The 19,735-nt window shown below is 33.7% G+C and overlaps 1 protein-coding gene across 1 annotated transcript in view; it reads right to left on the bottom strand.

Moving 5' to 3' along the window:
- Window positions 1–478: 478 nt before the first annotated feature.
- The window catches only part of MDGA2 (MAM domain containing glycosylphosphatidylinositol anchor 2), an 862,553-nt gene continuing 843,296 nt past the window's right edge, over window positions 479–19,735 (bottom strand). Inside the window, exons 16-17 of the mRNA XM_037016589.2 lie at window positions 8,886–8,991; window positions 479–5,889 (exon numbers count right to left, since the gene is read on the bottom strand). Coding sequence (XP_036872484.2) covers window positions 5,801–5,889; window positions 8,886–8,991 — 195 coding nt within the window. The 3' untranslated portion in view covers window positions 479–5,800. The remainder of the gene's footprint in view (window positions 5,890–8,885; window positions 8,992–19,735) is intronic.

Below are 19,735 nucleotides of genomic sequence, written 5' to 3'. Positions count from 1 at the left end.
CTCTCAGAAGATTCACAGTTAGCCTACTGCCCCCCTGAAATACATGATTAAACTATCTTCCAGGATAACATTAATGCTGCTAATCTGCAGTCAATTATTTTGCATAGCATACAGAAGCCTAGAGTTACTAAACTAAGCCACAATTCTTAAATCACGGTTCATTCAGGAAGATTTTAGTGCCTCCTTGTTTAACACAATCTTATAAATGATCCCTCACAAACGATGTAAAAATCAACACATATTTTTAACGGGCTAATTGTGCCTCCCTGCAGTGTTGAGTCTATAAAAGATTTTTAACAGTGAGAAAAATAATGGCATTTTCATGTTAATTGGCAAATATAATTGCCATTCGAGATATCTTCTGTTTCTAACTTAAGTACTTATTGACAGCAGAAATTTCCCCGAAACACTAATAGAGTATTTAACATAATTTCATTTATTGAAAGAAAATCCAAGGGAAAATAACATTACAGCTATCTGAAACTATTTACCAGAATGAAAATATCAAAAGGAAAAGTAAGTTAAATCTAAACCTTGAGATCTAAAATGTAACTAATATTTAATATAAATTTAATACAATGTATATTTGATTACACTTACACATTTAAATATACTGATGAGATTCAAGAAATAAAAATGACATCCTGGAAATCCAGGAGAACAATTAAAAGCCATATTAAAACAAACTGAAACTAACAAACTAATCCCTATTTCATAGAATTTCCCATCATATTATTAAAAAATAAGAATACGTTTTAGCTGAATTCATGGAAAATTAGAACAATTGAAATTAAATTCAACCAGTTGTAAATATTCCCTTGAGAAAACAATTTTAATTTCTACTCAGAGTTTAACCTTTGCCCTACTCAAAATTTTGAATTCCACTTCCTTAATTTCATTATATTCAATGTGGGTTCAGGAAAGTGAATTCACCACTCATAGTTCATTAAGGTTTATATTAATAATGTCAATAAAGTAATCCATATACAAATATATGGAATTTTCTCTCCCTAAGTTTCACTTGTGTTTCTATACAGACATGAACTTATGAGGAATTGATTCAAAATTGACATATTTCACATTAAAATTTCAAGTCCTTAAGTCTTACTTTTTCTATGTAATAACATAAATTTACTTATACTCAGCAAAGAACTTTTTCTATCAGATTTGGAAAAAAGTTCTTTTCATCCTGTAGTAGGTTTTCTCCTAAGATGAAGTAGAAAATGTGAGATACATTGCTTTTTAAAAATAAGCACTAAGAAAACTAAACTGGTTAGCCACAGAGGGAATATTGTAGGAAAGGAAATAGCTTGGGATTGAACCCTATGATTTTATTGTTTTCACAGAAAATGCAATAACTCCTCATTGAGATCAACTACCCAGTTGCAAGAAGAGTATACCTTCTGCTTTGATGAGATGCAGACAAAGCAATTAGTAAGAAGTAGTCATCAACCAAGAAGAAAATGAATTTGGAGTAAAATTTTTTCAGTTTAAATATCTGTTGAGAGGACCTGATCTTTGAAAGGCACATTTAAAAAAAAAGTTTTTTGAAAAAAGAATATGTATTCAAAGAATCCTTTGAAATCACTCTACCAAAATCAGAATAGTCAGTCATCATCTTTCAAATCACTAATCAAAAGAAGCAAAAAAAAAGATTATGTAAAATACCATAGCCAGTTTCATACAGTCTTAACTATAGAATTAGTTGATCTTCAAATTATACATTTTGACAAAAACGTTTATTATAAAGATAAAAATGCATGTCTGGTGAAAAGTTAATACAGTTATTGTTCATATTTTGTCATATTTTAAAATATAAAAGTAAAGAATGAGATTATTTTTTCTCTATGTAACATGATGGAATTGACTAGCTGGTTTGTCATTCTGGTTATTATAATTATCATAATTCATTACCATGCTGAAGTTGATTCTGTGACATATGTGAAGCGAGGCACCATTAGATTAGCCCATCACATGACATTGTGGTGTACCATGCATCTTTCAACTTGCAAAGAAAATGTAATGGCAGGCTAACTTCCAGCCTAGTAAGTATTATGGATCACATGAAGCTAGTAAACATTATAAGCCAGGTATACATAGCATATTATAATTCATGATGAAACTAAAAAATAAGTAGCAGACAAAAAAGATTTTTAAAAAAGGAAGCAGGGCTAGGTATATAATGAATATAAGAGAAGACACAATTTTAAAAAATGCAAAATAAAAGCTATGTTACTTTTAAATAATGCATAGTCAGTGAGTATTTAATATAAATCCTGTAAATATGATGGGGCATTTTTCTCATTTTTGAGTTTGTTAAGAAGTAATATTATTGGGCTTATTTGCCACTTCTGGAAACTTTAGTGAATTTAATGAATTTCAACATATCTAAGATGCCATCAGTTTTAAGATGCACTATTATTTTATACATCACCACACAGAGATGCTACCACTTATAATTAAAATAGGCCTGATGGCAGAGATGTTAAAATGTGGAGAAACAAATGTCTTTGAACTGATGAAACTGAATAATGCTCCAAATTAATTGGGATTAATTACTAGCAGTGGGAGATTTCATGGTATAATCTTTCTCCCAGAAATTGAAAAGCTCCATTGACTGATGCCTTCTTATACAAGAATGAAAAAGTATTGACATCGGTTACAATTTGTTATCAAAAAAGAAAAAGAGGGAATATGTTGGTGAGTTCAACTCATAATAAATATAAAAATATTAGGAAAAGGAAGCAGTTGGTGAACAGGTGTTTTAAAGTTGTCATTATTATTTCTAGTATTAAAGAACAGACTACTTAATGTGGTTTACATTATACTTATCCCAACCTTTTAAAATTTCCTGCACTTATCCATTTTCTTTCATTTGTTTAAAGCAACTGAGATTTTATCTAAGTGAAAACATTAAATCTATGTTTATGGATTTATATAAATGTTCCAGAATCCACTTGAGATACATATTTTAATTTATTACCGTATCAACAAATCAGATTGCTTTGCTGTTCTGACTGCCCCTTTGTTCTTGGTGTTCATTTACAATTTCTTAAAAATTGAATCAAAATTAATTTGTGAAATACCAGCCAGTTCTCATAAATTTCTGAAGTGTTGTATATTCTTATTGTGCAAAAGGTTATGGAAAATACTGAAGGATTTTGTGAATGCTTGCTAGTAGGATTGAAACTTTCACTTATAGCAATTTCTTTGTGCAGAGTTACTTAGAAGGTATAGAGACTTGGTTGTGTTCCTGGAAAGGATACATGTATATCCAAATATTCTGAATATAAATTTTTTAGTTTTTTTTCAAAAGCCTCAGTCAAATCAAAGACCAAGGAAAGAAGGCAGCAATAAGTTAAGCCTCTCTTTAGATCTAAAGTATTTCTATTGATATTTTCAGCAGTGAGTATGCAGACAATCAATTAAAAAGGGTGATCCACTAATATGGGCTAGGGGAGAGAAGCGGTTAGCTACCACACAAAATGGAAGTCAGAGTGAAGTGAGATTTAGTCAATATTAAGCTGTAAGTGTCCCAAATATTGATTCATCTCTTTGGCTTGATAAAATAGACAGGTGACAGTAATTTTGGAAAAAAAATTCAGTATGTCTGATTTGTTCAAATAAGTTAACAAATGAAAGTCTTTACTAATTGTTTAATTTAATAGACTTAGCTCAATTCTATCATTACCTAGTTATTCTCACTGGTTCCCTCTTTAACTATGAAAATACACATTAAAATCCAAGTTCATATTTGTTTCATATTTTACTTTCAAAAGTTTGATTTTTTTTTTGTACATGTGGTACAAATATGGAAGAGTGTATTGGGGAGTCCCTATATAAATTTCTTCCTGAAGACATTAGGGTATATGAAGAACTGAAGATTTATTCCATAGTAACATAATCTATAAATCGTATACTTAGTCTCATTTGGTGATAAGTGACCGTTGCTCAACAAACACACATACTGCTTTTCATACCTTACCTGGAAAGAGGCTTTATTGAACATAGCGGTAAAATTATCTTTTAAGTTGAATTACTGAATTTGCACAGACATTTCTACAGAATTTTTTAAATCAAGCTTTGTCATTTTCCACTACATTGTTGTGCTTTTATATATTAATATTTGCAAATGTTATAATTTAAGTTATATCCCAATTACTTGCATAATCATTTTTTTTTAATACTGGGGTGTTGAACGAAAACATAATAATAATAGTACTCTTCTTTAGTAAAAGTCTTTAAATGAAGTTAAAAGCTGAGATAATTTAAGGAAAAAGGTGTTCAAATTTTCATAACCAACAGGTTTAAGTGAAATTTACAATGCATTGGAAAACTGGCTGGTTAAAGGTATGATTTGTCCTCAGGTAGCTCAAAATCATTTTTACAGGTTTTTGTTTTTTTGTAAAAGTGTTTTTTAATCTTGGTAAAATAATAAAATAATATTTCACAATTTGCACAGAGTCTGACTAAAGGGCAGAGGCATATTACCCTCAGTGTTTAGAATAAAGCCAGATTCTTTCAGGCTCAGTTCCGCTGTAGAGTTTGTATGCACTGCCATCACAAACATTTTCTTGTTCCCTCTAAAGCTAGGGCCAATCTCTTTCCGAAAGGAGGTTAGAGTAAAAAAATCACTCTGGTGGTTTACCACCTTCTGCACTAAGTATTATCTTAACAACCTTTTGCTCTGGTTGACCATTTAATAACCTGGAAGAAAAAAGTGTTGCTCCCATGACTGGTCTCAGTGGAAGTTATTTTCTAAAGGACAATAAGCCGAAAGGCCATGACTGTCTAGGACGTCAAACAAGTATCTTGTCTGCATGGGCTTACGCAGCAGCTTCGATCCTTTCCTCTTCAGAAGTGGCCTTGTCGTCTGGCCTATCATTTGCACATTTAGGCTCTGTAGTTTGTTTATAAAATAGTTTTATACAAACCACTCTTAGCAGTGCAAGCTTCTGAGTTGAAAATTATTCAGGCTTGTTTCATTGAAGGCACTTGGTTTCCATGGCAATTTATAAAAGATGGTGGTTTGGTTTCTTCATTGGAACAGATGACTTAGTTTGGGTGTTCAAGTGGCCGCAAGCAAACTCCGATAAGCCTGTGTAATAGGTAAGCCCAGGTTTGCCATCCTGGATAGTAGTGCATGCAGAAAGAGACAGCATACAGTTATCTAGCTGAGCCATGGGAGGAAAACAAATAATAATAACGAAGGTGGGATGGGGATAAGGTGGGGAGGAACGTGATGTTTTAAATAATTCTGAGTTCGGATTTTTTTCAAGGAAGGGTAACAACCAAAGGTATCAGGGCCTACATTTATTTAATTCTCTACTGAAAACTTTCTTGAAAGGAAAATAAATGCCAGCTCTTCACGTACCCTGTTTACAGTGAGGTTTTTGTTGGCAGGCCATTAGGTTTCCATGGTAACAAGCAAACTATTCATTTGAAACAAAACCAGCCATGACTTTGTGCTTTGACAAGGATTTCTATAGCTTTTTTTTTTTTTTTCCAGAGTTCAACCAGATGACCAGATGACGCTGTAATCTTTCCAGCCACAAAAGCACCTGAAGGTCTCCTCTCTACTCAGGTCGAGATTATCTTTTACATAGAGTTTGGAATAAGTTACACTTCCATGATGTCTTTTTATCCCCAGTGCTTTAAAAAATTTGTTTTTATTATTTATTTTTGAGTCAGTAGTCAGTGGAGGAATCTTTGGTAGTTTGTTTTTTCAATGTCCATTTACAAAGACTCTTTCTTCATGCCAGTGCCTGGTGAATCTTTTACAGCCTCTGCCAGGATAAGGTCACCTTCGAGGACTTAAGATAGAGATGAGGACGATAACTGGAAAAAGCCATATATGTACTAAAATTCCAACAGCACCATCGACAGAATCTAGATACAAGGAAAATAAATGCCAAGAAATAAAAAAGGAGCATAAGTATTCCATGTAGCTACCGATACAACTCTGGTGAACTAATAAAGCAACAGTAGAATATAGAAAACATTTTGGCAAGTTTTTTTTTTTTTTGCTTTGTTTTATTTATCAGCTTCATTTCCAAGACAAATGAAGAGGAAAATAACTTGAATATATGGATAAAATAAAACACTTGCAGATTTAAAATTTTTATGATATGCTATGAAAACTTGTTCAGAGACTATTTGTGTGAGTTTGTGGCTGAGATGAACCTCAGAGGTCTGCTAGCCACTTGAAAGCATGCACCCATTGAAAATTCTCAGAAATTCTAAAAGGTCAATTTTTTTTTAACTTCTGGAAATATTTAAGCTTAAAGACAGAGAAGATCTACTCTTTATGAAAACTAGGAAAGGATTGTTATGGGTAGAGAAAGTAACTACTGCAAACAGTGCAGTAAGGTATGTTTGCATCAGACCAATATCTATAAATTGGGTAAATGGTTATATCCTTAGTGTAATTTTTAGAAGCACTATCTAACTAAAAGATCCTTTCCATCGATTTGCTTTTAGATTCCTACTATAGTTGGTATTTCAAATTAAACCTCATATCCAGGTAATACCTCTTAGAATATATACTCTACCTAGAAGGTCTAACACAGGCAAGCCCAGTAATTCATTAATCTGGCTTCAGTTACTAAAGGGCTCTCACTTAGGAGAGAGTTGGGTTTTGAAAATAAGAGACAATCTCAGTTTTTGATAGTGTAGGTCGCAGCACCATTAGCACTACCTAAGAAGGGAGGAGCCTGAGAGGTTAGAATAAGGCTTTTGACTGGTTTGTACTTAGAAATTAACATTAATTTACTATTCATCAAACACTGGTCATCAAAATGAACTTAATAAATGGTAGTTAAATAGGTATACACATAATAGAATACTTTCTCATACCAAAGAGAATATTTTATTCAATTAGGATTGTTTCCCCTGATATACAGAGGCTAAATAAAAATACCTCCAATACATAATGATATATCTTATTTAAAGCAGCCACACATTTTTCTGGAATTAGAAGTTTAAGAGGAGAAAACTGATTACAAAAATGTTCTATTGTGTAATAATAAAATCCTTGTAGGTTTTCACAGTTATTTCACTGTGGCTACTCTTAGTCACCTCTGCTTTCTCTTTTCAGAAGTATATTATGTTCTCTTGCTTTCCTCATTTGGAAAGTTTAATTCAATTTATTGAAATTAATTGATAATAATTTTTAGTGTTCCATTACCAAAACATAAGCTTTCTATATAAGATGGTAATTAGCTTTGGTTAATATAATATTACTGTCACTGAATCTTGTGAAATTCAAAAGAAATCCCATTTTCCTCCAAGGAGAATGTAAGCTTTTCTGTGCATATGACAAACTTGCTTCATTTGGGTAGAGCTACTGTCTTTCTAAAGCAAAATTAGCCAGACACTGAGAGAAATTTATACTATATTTGTTACTCAAAATGCTAAGTGTAATGGCAAGAAGGTGAAAACTATGGAAAAATGGCTTACTGTTATATACAATCTTAGTTTTTGTCTTTTTACAATGCTTAAAAATGTGGAGTCACTTCAATTCTTATAAGTAATCACCAGGTAGTTGTAGAAATTTGACTTTCAACATCTAGACTGGTACAATTTCTCACTAAAGATATTCAATTAACAAAGACTCTGATTTGCTCTGGAGTTATACGAAATAGATTTTCATGCTCCTCTGTATGTGCAAAATAATTGACTTATTTGTGTAAATTTAGTTTGATTGATACCTCCTTATATGATCAAAAACTTAAAGATTCCAGATGGGCCTATAAAATCTTTCAATTGGAGAAATTTTTACTATGAATGATTTTAGATATCTTAATTATTCATGGATAATAAGGACAAGAATATTTTAAGAAGCAGTCCACCATATAATTCTGATACTTTTTGTATTATTTATGATTGCTTATTTATATCTCTTTTATTAAAAATGGACTTGTAGTGAAAAAATAAAATTTGAAGATACTATTAAGCTATAATATCCAAATCAGAGTAAAATGTAACACCAAATTAATAAACAAAATTGTGATGCAAGTAGGAGATTAATTATACAAGAAAATGGGCTGCTGTATTACTTAGTGTATATGTAAGGCTCTTACCAATATTGAATTTGTTAAAATGGTGGGCAAAAATTTGACATGGAAAATACATTCACAGACTGTGGGAAATAAAAACACCTATAGCTACATAAATGCATGCTGAGTATATAAATCAGCCAAATATTTTAATAAAAGTAAAAAAAAATCCACTGAAATTACTACAATTAAAAATATTTTAAAATCTTAATTAAAAATCAAGTATGCTTGCCTTACTGTCTTGCCTGAGTGTTTCAGTCCCAAACAAGTTCATTATGGATTTGGTGAGACCAAGAAATGACAATGGAATGTTATTGTTGTAAAAGGGTTTAAACCCAGCTTTATTCTGGCTGTAGTACGTCAAGCACTAGAATCATGTCTGCATCCAGAAGTCTGCAGGTCTGTAATCCACCTTCATCTCTGCCTCTGCCCAGAGAACTGGGCAGGGCTCTTTATATAGTGATTCAGTCAATAATAGCCTATTGCCTACAGGTATGGAATCAGTAGCCTAAAAGTAGGCCAATTAAATCATCAAGTAGTTTAGGGTCAGGAGAGGACCTGGGCTGTAGGAAATTCCATTTTCCCCATATTTACATAGACCTAAATCAAAATTATTTTTATTTTATCTTCTGTCAAATATGCCTCCTGTTGAATTTAATAGTTCAATTTTAAAGTATCTTTAAAATTTTAGGTTATCATAAATGATTAAATATATACATAAAGAAATTTATGAACTAAAACCAAATTAGTTTTAAAAATCAAACTGTTAGTATAATAGTCATGACATTATTTTACTATCATATGAAACCAACCCAAGAAGAGACTTACTCTTCGTCGTTAGGTCTTGTTTCGCACATTCTCCTTCTGCAATTGATATATCATCAATGGCAATGTCACCTTCTATGCCAGGACCTCGAATACCTTCAAAAATGAGCTACAAATATGAATGAAACAAACTTAAATGTGGAGCACTTTGATTTGCAGGTGAATTATTGAAAAATTGAGGAGCCAAACATAAAATTGACAACAGTCTTGGCATCATTTATTATTGACAGTCTTCACAATTTTTACTCAAAAAAACATAAACTTTCTTAACAAAAGCAGTAATAGAATATTCCTTGCCTTGGATTGGTTTCTCACATCAAAAGCTCTGTGCTGATTTTAAAACAAAACTCAACTGAGTATAATACAATAAAGACAACTACTACAAATACTACTTCCCATTTTCAGGGATAAGGGAACATTTTTATTTGAACAGTATTTCTCTGAAATATGTTCCTTCCAATTTTCTCTACACGTATCTTATAATATTGGTTTTCTAGAAATATTTTATGGAATGAATCAGTTCTGTGTTCTTTGCAAGAGTATTATGTCTATTGAAGCCCAGAACAAGGGCTTATCATAGCTGTGAAACTGTTTGATTTCTTGCAAATACAATGATTAAATTCCTCATATTCTTCATATTTTATGATTTACTTCTGTGCTTTCACTTTTAACATTCTATTTGTAAACACTTGATGCATTTATGGGTTTCCTTATGTTGCGTTTAGTGGCAGACCTTTCAATTTCCAGTATCTAGAACAATGGTTGGCACTGAGTGTGGAAAGAACAGATGAATGAAATCAGTCTCTCTCTATTTCTAACTTCTGGATACAATGAAAATTAGCAAATTTTTATTATTTTAGTTTTAAGAAAATATGACTCTTTTAGTATGTTCTCTATAACCATAATTATTCATTGCTTCCGGCCAAACTTTTTATTCCTTTCATACTAAAAAGTAACCTGTACCCTTCCTTATATCCCCAGAAGAATTTCTAGATGCCAATATGAAACATCTACTTTGGTCTTTACAAAGAAAATTTAGATTAATAAAGAGCTGTTTTCAACATCAAGCTGATTTTTGCATTTTTATACAATTTCTAGCCTTATTTCATTGCAACAAATTGGAGTGAAAGTCTACTTTTATCATTGCCAAGATTTTGGGCTTCGTGTTTATTTGTCTTTGAAGGTATCTTAACATGGCACCTTAAAGACAAATTTGTGGTGATTTTCAGAGAACTTATGTTACTTTTGAGAAGTTAATCCATTGTTCTCTGATATCATAAGTAGTAAGATGAGAAATTAGTTATCAATTTTTGTATTAAATCCCTTTTCCCACTTATATATAATTCGTAAGAGTAGGAATCATTTTCATGGTTTGATAGGAGGAAAAGGTTTGAAAAATTTTTATTATACTTAATCTGTGTAGTTACCAATGGTGAGTTAAGTATGTTAATAAAGATTACCCAAAGCCATTTATTTGAAAAGTATCCAAAGTGAAGCACTGAAGCCAAAATAAAATGGCACATCAGAGTTAAAATATTTAGAGGCAAGTTGGAAGTATATAAATTCTCAGTCTTCAAATTAGGCCATGAAACATTACTTTGGCTGCCCGGGAATAATGAGTTGCATCTGACTTCAGGTGGTGTTTTGGAAGTTATCTGTAAAGTATCTAAAACAACACAAAGTGCTAAGAGTGAAGATTTTAAAAAGGAAGAAATGCATAAAAAATTTGAGCACTAAATATGGAAAAGGTGAAGTCATTTTAATGGCTGAGGAATATTCCATGTTATGGATATTAACATAATTTACTTAACCAGTACCCTACTGATGTTCTAGACATTAAATTTATTTTCAGCTATTCTGAACAAGGCTGAGATGAATATATTTCAAAACATCATTGTATACACTTATTAGATCACATGGCTCTGTAAGATCATTATAAATTGCCCATACTAGTCTATTTGTGAGAAGGCAATGCCTTTTGCCTAACTGTGGGTTTTTAAGTTGTTTGAGTATTTTCCTTTTTTTTTTGATATGTGCTCCTTACCTGGTAGAGAATCAATGTTAGAGTAAATCAATGATTATTCTCCCCCCTTCTTATTTTCAGTCATGTGGTGCTGAGTATTCTCTCCTGAAGATAACAACATGAATGGAATGTTATCTTGGAGAAAGTCAGAACTCACAGATTCATACTGATCTGACTTTTATCCATAAAATCAAAGCTAATTCCTTATTGACTGAAAGTGGAGTGCTATCATCACAGATTTTTCTTTTATGCAAGTATTTTATGCAATGGAATTAAGTGTAGATTTCTGCCTTCCAGTCAAGTTTTACTCTAGAATGAAGAGTAGTAAGACTGTGTTAGTCATGAAAATTTGATATGGTAAAGAGGAAACACAGGGCACCAAGAATTTTTATTTTAAAAGATGGAGTGGTAAGGGAAAAGGAATAAATAATGCTTATATAGTAGAATATAGGGTTTGCAATGTAGCCTTGGAAAATACAAGGGGACTGATTCCCCATATGCTTTGTGTGGGTAGTGAAATATTGGTGAAAAAGCTAATAAGGGTAGGTTAGAATGTTCTGCACCTGCTCACACTTGAAATTTAAACAGATGAAGCTGAAGTCATAATTCTTTTATTGGAAAAATGCTAGAGAGACAGGATTGGAAGTATATGGATATCCCATCTTAGCTATGTAGAGGTGAGTAGTTAAAAAAATAATATCCGCCATTTTTCTTACTTAAAGTACACTGTTTTCACTTTGTAAATTCTTATTGTCAATATAAAATAATGGGATTCTAAAAATATCAAAACTAAAATGTATAAATCAAAATCCTCCCTGAATTTTTCAAAGCTGCTTTCCTTAAGATCAAAGCATTTTGATCAAAATGACTGATTTCACAAGTATTTTGAAACTTCTGTTACTGACTTTAAACACTCCTACTTTTCCTATTAATTTCCTTTTTCTTCCCTTCCTTCTGCCTCCCTGTGCAGCTTGATCAAAAACACAAGACTGAACTGAGGCTTGTGTTAAACACAGAAGTCCTAAAGCAGAGAGGTTGTAAAGGATGCTGCCACCTGTCTTTTGGCCAGACTGTGAAGGAACGTTGGGGAACCTTCTGTGGCAAATATCAGAGGGTACATGACTGCCGCGATGTGTTGACTTGTAAGCATGTAGTTGGCAAAACAGAAAAAACACATATCAACAAATGTCAAACTGTCATGTGTCCAGAGGACTGCTTATACCTAGAACAGTCTTTTATATGAATACTTCATCCTTTGGTGATTCTGAGTGTACTAAATGTTACAGTAATAAAAGTTGGCTGATTTGTAAATATATTATTTATGCTTATCTGTACAACTATGGATAATACAGCTTGTCACTGAATAAAGCAAGTTGCTTTTTACAATTATGTCTTTGAATTATTATAACAAATTTTAAAGATTCAAATAGACTCTTAAATGGATTCTAGATTAAGACCTGGGGCATATATTTTCCTTATATAGTTTTGAACTATCAGGTAGATAGAAATAAAATGCACAGTTATTCAATTTAAATAACGTATCTTATAAATATACAAATGTTTAGAAATATAAATCTTTGTTGACAAACATCTTTTTCTCAAAAATAAAGTTGAGAAACTATAACAACTCATGATGCATCTCAACTTGGAAGATGTAATCTGTATGCAGTGAAAAAAATTTAAATTATATTCTAGGAAAGAAATGCTCTCTAGCTTAATAGGTTAAATCATGTACTATTTTTATGAAATTCCTTCATGATTTTGACCACTATTACATGAAAGGGATAAAACTATATTCTTTTCCTCTTCAGTACTTCTGAAATGCAATTGGCTTAGTTGACATAAAGAAGGAATTAATGGTATTAGATAGTTGGGGAGAAAATCTTGAAGTTTACATCTCCTACTAAAAGAGGGTTAAAATTATACAAAACCTATTCTTCACACACAGTCACATTGATATTATTTAAAATAGTTTTCCTTAACTGAAATGACAGGATAAAATTTTTAATGTTTTTACAGTGTGTGCATGCAATTCAGCAAACTTAATATGCAAGAAATACTGCACAATCAGAAATTTAACTCTTGGTGGTTATAGTCAAGTGTGAATTTAAAAAAGAGTATGAGGAATTTTGTATTAGAATTACACCACACAAAATTACTTCAAATCATTGACTGCCAGTTTCTCACATATATTATTATGCTTTAAAGCATATAGGTATAGCTGTCAATCAATACAGACATAAAGATATTATATGGAGATGCTATTAAATAGCATATATACAGAAAGAGATGCAATATAGAGATGTTATAAAAGCTTGTGTTCATATATAATTTCTCAGTAAGAGAGTAAGGGCTACATGGAGTACTAATGAGTAAAAGTAGATGGCGGAGTCAAAGAACACAACATTTCTGATGATCTGACTTCAATGTTAATGTTGCCTTCTGCAAATACTGACAATATGTTTTCTTCATGACAAGAGATAAATTGCTTCAGATCATTATCGCTAAGGCAAGCACACAATTTAAGAATGCAGTTTGAAAACTGACAGTGTACATCACTTGGACAAACTGGAATATAAACAGATTTGAAAATAGCTATTAACATTGGAAAATGTTTTCAATGGTTACTACAGGAGACATCATCATATCTACATAATGGCCTGGTAATCTGGCTTAGAATGCTAGATATGCATCTATACAAGCATATGATGTATATTACAGAGGACAATATTTTCCAGATTGTTATTATTCTTAATTAGATACACATAAAGGCAACATGATGTACTGAGAGCACAATGACCTCTTTTCCAACCCCTATTTAATGTTAAGAATTTGTGTGATTTGAGATAAATTGCCTCAAAACCATTTCAAAATCTTTAAATGAGGATACAGGAGGGAATCTCCAGAATTCCTTTCATCTGTAGCTAAAATAATGTAAAGGTAGTATTTTGTGTCTCATAATGTCTCCATACTTTTCCTCTAGAGAACTCATTTGGAATATACTATGAAAGAAGTAAAGCACTGGAAAGGATGGTTAAATACTTTCTTTGGTGTAGGATATAAAGTGACATTCTAAGACTAACATGATAATTTTGTCTTTTGGAAATTTTGCCCTAATCCCTCCAAATCTAGCAAAGTGTATTTTATCACAAGCATTCATTAGGCCAAATTAATTCTAGAAAAAGAGCCCCCAAAGAAATTTTGGTAGGATAAAACTTCTATTTACCCTGAGAAATACTATAAAATATTATTTTCAGCTAAGCAAACCAATTGGACATGCTCAAAGGACTGTGCAAGTAGTTGTTTTAAAAAGGGTTTATGGATCAAACTAATTTAAAGGCACACAGCTCTAAACAAATAATACAACATAAGTGTCAGCACGACAGAGGCTCAAAATCACTTCTTTCTCGTTTAAAATTCCAAGAGGTTAGAGATATCCTTTCCACTTGAATTAAAGACATTCTAGAGTGCCACAAAGCTACATTGGAGAAATATTGAAATTTCTCACAACTGAATTTATATAGTAATATATTCTGTGCAGTTTTTACCTTGCGTTCCTGGTAGGCATTACATACCAAGGCAAGGATTTTTGAAAAGCTCAACAAGCAATAAATGATCTTTGAGTAAAAAATACTTTATCAGAGAAAAAGTTCAAAAAAAAACTACAAAGCAAAACAGAAACAGAATACAGAGTAGGGTGATGTAGTTGTGTTTCACGTTTCCTTCAACAATCAAGACTTATGAAATAAAAGAAATTCCTTAGCCAATGTACCTAGAAATATGTCAGAGGATAAAAGAACATAGAGATCCAAAATAAAAATATGCTTTTTTATTTTTTACTGGTAATTTAAATAGCTTAGAAATGCATTGATTAAAAATCCATACTTTTTGATTTGCTTCCAGCCAAGACAGAGTATCAGGAACCAGATCTGTACTCTTATCAGAAACAACCAAAGAACTGGACAACATATGTGAAACAGTGGTGTTCTGGACACTAAATATCAGGTAGTGAAGAACAGGGACCCCTAAATGATGGGACTGAGTGAAGGGGAGTCCTGTGACTGCTCTATACAGAATTTATAGACCATGGCACCAGCTGAACAATGGTGGAACCTGGTAGAAAATCTGAGTTGAGGAGAAGTAGCTGAGAGTCCAAACAGTTTGAAGTGGCTAGAGTGTGCAGGGTAGAATACTTGCAAAGAAATAATTCAGATGTCTGCAGAGGGCTCCCCTTGAGGATTCAGCAAAGTACTGTTCAAGACATGAAAGTGAGACAACTATTCAAGCCCTGGGAAAGACACAGAGCTCACAGTACTCAGCTCACACAGCCTTGGAAAGTCTTATAATTCATATGGTTTGGGTAGAGTACTCAGGAGACTTTGACCTCAGTAGCAATTAGCCCTACACCAAACATTGCTGCAGTGGCACCTAACACTTCTTCAACCAAGACCCAAAATGATGAAACTGTTCCTATGTAACTCAGCTACATCCCCAAACAAGCTAAAGAATATTTATAGACATATAAAAATATCCAGCATCTATGAAGGTAAAATTCACAATGTCTGACCCCCAATCAGACTACTAGACATGCCAAGAAGCAGAAAAATAATGACTTGCAATGAGAAGAAAAAATCAGACCAAACCAACCAGATAGTGACACAGATGTTAGCATTCCCAGACAATGACATTAAAACAGCTCTTATAACTGGGTTTCATATGTTCAAATGTCAACTAGAGATATGGAAAATATTTTTTTAAGAGACTAAAATTGAAGTTACAGAGATAGAAAGTAAAATGGCTGAGAAGAAAGATACACTGAATAGAACTGAAGGCAGATTTGACATTACAGAAGAAATGATTAGTAAATGTGAAGACAGAATAGATACTAACCAAAATGAAACACAGATAGAAAAAGTATTTTTTAAATTAAAAGCTTCAGATCATAGGGGAGAGATTAAAGATGGCAGTGTGAGCAGAGAGACAGAGGCTTCCTCCTAAAACTGGATACAATTACAAAATTTAATTGGCGCAACTAATCCTGAGAGAGCAACAGGAGAGAGGACAGCGTCAGACTGCACACACCTGGAGAAAAGACCAGACCTCAGTGAATGGGGTAACATACCAGAGCTGTGGCTCCATGAGACCCGAGCCCCTCCCCCACCCCAGCTCACTGGCGGGAGGAAGAGAAATGGAACAGGGAGGGAGGGGAAGACTTGGGACTGCTGAATACCTAGCTTCAGAGGTCTGCACTGGGAGCACAAACCTACATTTCATGGTGCTTTCATCATACTCTTGTGATTATGGGGTTGGAAAGCTGGGACAGGTGGAGTTCCTGGGGAGACTGGGATTCTGGCTGCTTGTGGAAAGCAAGGATCCATATCCGGCTGCTCTGGGATGAAAGCTTATACCTGTGTGCTCAGCCCAGTAGTTCAGGCAGTGGAGACAGGCACAGCAGCCAGGAGGGGGGAACAGCTCTTTCCTCCCCCCAGGCACCAGTACCGCTCCCCTTCAACCCCTGACATTGCTTCAGGGGCTGAGCAGCCCCAGAATAGAGCTTCTGGACACTAGAGGGTGCCATATACAAACATGAACTGCCAAAGGAACCTTGTCCAGAGTAAAATTATTAATACAACTCCTGAGAAAGATGTAAATGATACAGACCTCGTGACTCTTCCTGAAAGGGAGTTCAAAATAAAAATCATCAACATTCTAATGGAGATACGGAAAGACATCCAAGAACTTAGGAATGAATTCAGGTCAGAGATCCAATCATTGAAGAGCACAATGGAGGGTATTAAAAGCAGGTTGGATATGGTGGAGGAGACAATAAATGAAATAGAAACTAGAGAAGAGGAATACAAAGAAGCTGAGGCAAACAGAGAAAAGAGGATCTCTAAGAATGAAAGAATATTGAGAGAACTGTGTGACCAATCCAAGCAGAACAATATTCGCATTATAGGGATACCAGAAGAAGAAGAGAGAGAGAAAGGGATAGAAAGTGTCTTTGAGGAGGTAGTTGCTGAAAACTTCCCCAATCTGGGGAAGGACATAGTCTCTCAGGCCATGGAGGTGCAACAGATCCCCCAACACAAGGGACCCAAGGAAGACAACAGCAAGACACATAGTAATTAAAATGGAAAAGATCAAGGATAAGGACAGACTGTTAAAAGCGGCCAGAGGCAGAAATAAGATCACATACAAAGGAAAGCCCATCAGGCTAACATCAGACTTCTCAGCAGAAACCTTACAGGCCAGAAGGGAGTGGCATGATGTATTTAATGGCATGAAGCAGAAGGGCCAGGAACCAAGATTACTTTATCCAGCAAGATTATCATTTAAATTTGAAGGAGGGATTGAACAATTTCCAGATAAGCAAAAGCTGAGAGAGTTTACCTCCCACAAACCATCTCTGCAGTCTATTTTGGAGGGACTGCTGTAGATGGAAGTGTTCCTAGGGTTGGATAGCTGTCACCAGAGGTAGTAAAACCATGGTAGGGAAGGTAGAGCAGCTGATTGTGAGGCAAATGCAAAATTAAATTGACTACCCTCAATGTCAATCAAGGGATAGACAAAAAGTACAGAATTTGATACCTAATATATAAAGAATGAAGGAGGAAGAAAAAGGAGGAGAAATAGAAAAGAACTTTTAGATTCTGTTTGTAACAGCATACTAAGTGAGTTAAGTTAGACTCTTAGATAGTAAGGAAAGCAACCTGGAACCTTTGGTAACCATGAATCTAAAGCCTGAAATGGCAATAAGTACCTACCTATCGATAATCACCCTAAATGTAAATGGACTGAATGCACCAATCAAAAGACATAGTCACTGAATGAATAAAAATACAAGACCCACCTATATGCTGCTTAGAAGAGACTCACCTCAAACTCAAAGACATGCACAGACTAAAGGTCAAGGGATGGGAAAAGATATTTCATGTAAACAATAGGGAGAAAAAAGCAGGTGTTGCAGTACGAGTATCAGACAAAATAGACTTCAAAACAAAGAAAGTAACAAGAGATAAAGAAGGACATTACATAATGATACAGGACTCAGTCCAACAAAAGCATATAACCACTATAAACATATATGCACCCAACACAGGAGCACCAGCATATGTGAAACAAATACTAACAGATCTAAAGGAGGAAATTGACTGCAATGCATTCATTTTAGGAGACTTCAACACACCACTCACTCCAAAGGACATATCCACCAGACAGAAAATAAGTAAGGACACAGAGGCACTGAACAACACACTAGAACAGATGGACCTAATAGACATCTATAGAACTCTACACCCAAAAGCAACAGGATACGCATTTTTCTCAAGTGCACATGGAACATTCTCCAGAATAGATCACATACTACTCCACAAAAAGAGTCTCAGTAAATTCAAAAAGATTGAAATTCTACCAACCAACTTTTCAGACCACAAAGGTATAAAACTAGAAATAAACTGTACAAAGAAAGCAAAAAGGCTCACAAACACATGGAGGCTTAACAACATGCTTCTAAATAGTCAATGGATCAACGACCAAATTAAAATAGAGATCCAGCAATATATGTAAATAAATGACAACAACAACACAAAGCCCCAGCTTCTGTGGGATTCAGCGAAAACAGTCTTAAGGGGAAAGTATATAGCAGTCAAGGCATATTTAAAGAAGGAAGAACAAACCCAAAAGAATAGTCTAATGTCACAATTATCAAAATTGGAAAAAGAAGAACAAATGAGGCCTAAAGTCAGCAGAAGGAGGGACATAATAAAGATCAGAGAAGAAATAAACAAAATTGAGAAGAATAAAACAATAGAAAAAATCAATGAAACCAAGAGCTGGTTCTTTGAGAAAATAAACAAAATAGATAAGCCTCTAGCTAGGCTTATTAAGAGAAAAATAGAATAAACAAAATCAGAAATGAGAAAGGAAACCTCACGACAAACCCAACAGATATACAAAGAATTATTAGAGACTACTATGAAAACCGATATGCTAAGAACTGGAAAACCTAGAAGAAATGGACAACTTCCTGGAAAAATACAACCTTCCAAGACTGACCAATTAAGAAACACAAAATCTAAAGAAACCAGTCTAAAGAAATTGAAGCAGTAATCAAAAAACTACCCAAGAGAAAAAACCCCAGGCCAGATGGATTTACCTTGGAATTTTATCAGACACACAGAGAAGATATAATTCCCATTCTCCTTAAAGTTTTCCAAAAAACAGAAGAGGAGGGAATACTCCCAAACTCATTCTATGAAGCCAACATTACCCTAATACCAAAACCAGGCAAAGACCCCACCAAAGAAGAAAATTACAGACCAATATCCTTGATGAACTTAGATCCAAAAATACTCAATAAAATATCAGCAAACCGAATTCAAAAATATATCAAAAGGATCATACAACACAACCTAGTGGGATTCATTCCAGGGATGCAAGGATGGTACAACATTCGAAATTACATCAACATCATCCACCAAATCAATAAAAAGAAGGACAAAAACCACACGATCATCTCCATAGATGCTGAAAAAGCATTCAACAGAATTCAACATCCATTCATGATAAAAAATCTCAGCAAAATGGGTATAGTGGACAGTACCTCAACATAATAAAGGCCATATATGATAAACCCACAGCCAACATCATACTGGACAGCGAGAAGCTGAAAGCTTTTGCTCTGAGATCGGGAACAAGAAAGGAATGCCCACTCTCCCCACTGTTATTTAACATAGTACTGGAGGTCCTAGCCACAGCAATTAGACAAAACAAAGAAATACAAGGAATCCAGATTGGTAAAGAAGAAGTCAAACAGTCATTATTTGCA

The sequence above is a fragment of the Manis javanica genome, chromosome 8 (genome assembly GCF_040802235.1).
Source record: "Manis javanica isolate MJ-LG chromosome 8, MJ_LKY, whole genome shotgun sequence".
Lineage (NCBI taxonomy): Eukaryota > Metazoa > Chordata > Mammalia > Pholidota > Manidae > Manis > Manis javanica.
The sequence above is the reverse complement of the archived record's forward strand: the minus strand, read 5'-3'. Positions and strand labels throughout refer to the sequence as shown.